The sequence below is a fragment of the Protobothrops mucrosquamatus genome, unplaced genomic scaffold (assembly GCF_001527695.2).
Source record: "Protobothrops mucrosquamatus isolate PMUCROS unplaced genomic scaffold, P.Mucros_1.0 scaffold2939, whole genome shotgun sequence".
NCBI lineage: Eukaryota > Metazoa > Chordata > Lepidosauria > Squamata > Viperidae > Protobothrops > Protobothrops mucrosquamatus.
The window spans coordinates 448661-452114 of record NW_015388962.1 but is presented as its reverse complement, the minus strand read 5'-3'; the positions used below and the strand labels follow the sequence as shown (position 1 = coordinate 452114).

Sequence of the window (3454 nt, the reverse complement as noted above, 5' to 3'; positions counted from 1 at the left end):
TCCTCCTCCTCCTCCTCCTCCTCCTCCTCCTCCTCTACACAAATCCCACTCCCTCCTACCCATGATGCCATTACCTAGTTGGGTCACAAAACGTCAGCAAGAAAACCACCCAGCTCAGGCAGTTCCTCCCCCCCCCGAAAAAAAAACTTCAGTTGTGCCTTCCTAACTTTCTTTCCCATAAACATCATCAGAGACCCTGGAATTTCTTGCTAGCCCCCTCCCCTCCCCCTCCAAGGGGTTGCAATCTGCCTATCGTGCGACGCCAGAAAAATAACCCTTCGGTCCGGTCCTCTCTCCAGGTTCTGAAAGACCCCAAGGCTACCCAGTACGTCAACGGGATCGGCATCCATTGGTACCTGGATTTTTTGGCCCCCATCGACCTGACGCTGTCCATCACCCATCACCTCTTCCCCAACTATTACCTGATCGCCACCGAGGCCTCCACGGGCTCGTACTTTTGGGAGCCCCGTGTGGTGCTGGGGGGCTGGGACCGCGGCAGCAAGTACAGCCACAGCATCCTGACGGTATTGGGTGGGGGGGCTTTCATCACCATCTGGGGGGGGCTGGGATAAGTGGGAGGGGTGGCGAGACGATGCCGTTTCTCCTTCGTCCCCATCGCAGAATCTCAACAATTACGTCACCGGCTGGACGGACTGGAACCTGGTTTTGGACATGGAAGGAGGCCCCAACTGGAGTAAGAATTACGTGGACAGTCCGGTGATTGTAGACAAGGAGAAGGACATCTTTTACAAGCAGCCGATGTTCTACCACATGGCCCACTTCAGGTGAGTTGAGATTCTGCTTGGAAGTGTCCGTTTCTACATTTCTGTTTGCGTATTTCTGTTCTTCTGTACGCTCTCTGATTCTCTGTTTCTCTGTTTCTTCGCTTTTGGAATCCTACTTTAGAGTAGGATAGAGCTGGAAGGGATCTTGGAGGTCAGCTAGTCCAGCCTCCTGCTTTTCTATACTTCTATATTTCTATTTGTATATTTCTATACTTCTATATACTCCATATTTTTTATTTCTTTACTTCTCTATTTCTGTACTTCTATTTCTCTGTATTTATATACTATATTTCTATTTGTATTTCTATACTTCTATGTACTCCATATTTTTTATTTCTTTACTTCTCTATTTGTGTATTTCTATTTCTGTGTTTATATACTTCTATATATTTCTATTTGTATTTCTATACTTCTATGTACTCCATATTTTTTATTTCTTTACTTCTCTATTTCTCTACTTCTATTTCTGTATTTATATACTTCTATATATTTCTATTTGTATATTTCTATACTTCTATGTACTCCATATTTTTTATTTCTTTATTTCTCTATTTCTCTACTTCTATTTCTGTATTTATATACTTCTATATATTTCTATTTGTATATTTCTATACTTCTATATACTCCATATTTTTTATTTCTTTACTTCTCTATTTCTGTACTTCTATTTCTCTGTAGTTATATATTATATTTTTATTTGTATATTTCTATACTTCTGTATACTCCATATTTTTTAATTCTTTACTTCTCTATTTCTGTACTATTTCTCTGTATTTATGTATTTCTATTTGTATATTTCTATACTTCTATAGTATAGAAATATAGAAATATACAAATAGAAATATAGAGGTATATAAATACAGAGAAATAGACGTACAGAAATAGAGAAGTAAAGAAATAAAAAATATGGAGTATATAGAATCTACATACTCCATATTTTTTATTTCTTTACTTCTCTATTTCTGTACGTCTATTTCTCTGTATTTCTATTTCTATACTTCTATATACTCCATATTTATTTCTTTACTTCTCTATTTCTGTATGTCTATTTCTCTGTATTTATATATTTCTATTTGTATATTTCTATACTTCTATATACTCCATATTTTTTATTTCTTTACTTCTCTATTTCTGTACGTCTATTTTTCTATTTATATACTTCTATATATTTCTATCTGTATATTTCTATACTTCTATATATTCCATATTTTTTTATTTCTTTACTTCTCTTATTTCTGTACGTCTATTTTTGTTTCTCTATACTTCTATATTTCTATTTGTATATTTCTATACTTTTGTCGCTATTTTGCTATTTCTACACCTTACTCTTTGTCAATGCCCACTTCTGTGCCTTTTCCCCTGTGTAGCAAATTCCTCCCGGAGGGAACTCAGCGGATCGAAATCCAGAAAAGCGGATCGTGTAGTTTGGAATTCTCTGCCTTCCTCCGTCCGGATGGATCGGCAGCCGTGGTGGTCCTGAACAGGTGAGGGGCAGGGCATGGGGGGGGGAATGCCATCCCTGTGGGGACCCTTGTGGTGGAAACTGTACCCTCAAAACTGGAGACGTTTCATGACCCAACTAGATAACGTCATCAGTTCTGGTGCCTAACCCTAACCCTGATGATGTCACCTAGTTTGGGTGATATGAAATGTCTGCAAGAAAATGCAACAAGCTCAGATTACGTTCTCCAAAATCTTCCTCTTCGTTTCTGACGTTGCGCCCGGAGTATCCAGACCTCTCTCCCCCGCCCTCCCCTGTTCCTTCTCACGGTGATCCCTCTTCCTTTGCAGATCCTCCAAGGATATTCCTTTTGGGATCTCGGATCCCGGGGTGGGCTACGTGGAGACCATCGCTACGGCCGACTCAATCCAGACGTATCTGTGGCAGCGTCCTATGGAAGAATGAGAAGCCTAGCGCTTTGGGGAGGGGGTGTCAATCAAACCCTCACCCCTTTATTTGCAGGAGGAAGTAGAAAAGAAAAAAAAATAAGGGGAGGGGGAAGGACGGCATCCTGGGGAAGGGTCTGCTGACCTGGCATTAACTAGAGATTGAAAACCCGGGCTGACTCTGTCCTTAAACCTGACAATCTGCTGAATTAACAACTCTCTTTTGTTTTCACGTTCAGAATAAATCTGTTTTTTTTCCTAGCTTGTTGTTTTCTTGGCTGGGGGGGGGGGGTGCAAAGAGGTGTGTGTGTGTGTGTATGTGTGTGTGTGTTAACTTAGGAAGGAAACTTGAGAGACCTTTGATTTTGTCCCTAAGTTTTTTGGCACTTGCGTTCGTCCCCTGGAGCAAAATTATCCGCATCTCTACCTCTTGTTTCTTTGGCTTTTTCTGCAGGAAAATCTGCACAGGTAATCCTCGATTTAGCACAGTGCCTGAAAAAAAAAAGTGATTTACGGCCGGCTCCTCGCCCTTACGACCGTTAACAAGCGTGCGATCCACTTAACAACTTGCGTTAACCACCCCGGCAAAAATTGGGCAAAATGAAATGCAAGTTCCTGAACGATCCTTTGCTTAGCAACGGACGTTCTGGACCCGATCGTGGTCATAAATTGAGGACTACCTGCGCCTCTTGTGGTGGGGAGTTCCACAGGGCAAATTGACCCCCTGGTTCTTCTCTTCTCCGGCCCCCTCCAAGCCCCTCAGAGCATGCAAAAAATAAAAT

At 41.4% G+C, this 3454-nt stretch overlaps 1 protein-coding gene across 1 annotated transcript; it reads left to right on the top strand.

The window, feature by feature from the left end:
* Positions 1-299: 299 nt before the first annotated feature.
* LOC107296699 (lysosomal acid glucosylceramidase-like) lies at positions 300-2691 on the top strand (the record flags this gene model as incomplete). Its single annotated transcript, XM_015826048.2, has 4 exons — positions 300-524; positions 622-785; positions 2153-2269; positions 2577-2691. Coding segments are annotated over 4 exons (621 nt in total), but the record flags the coding sequence as incomplete, so codon positions are not given.
* Between the last annotated feature and the right edge of the window lie 763 nt (positions 2692-3454).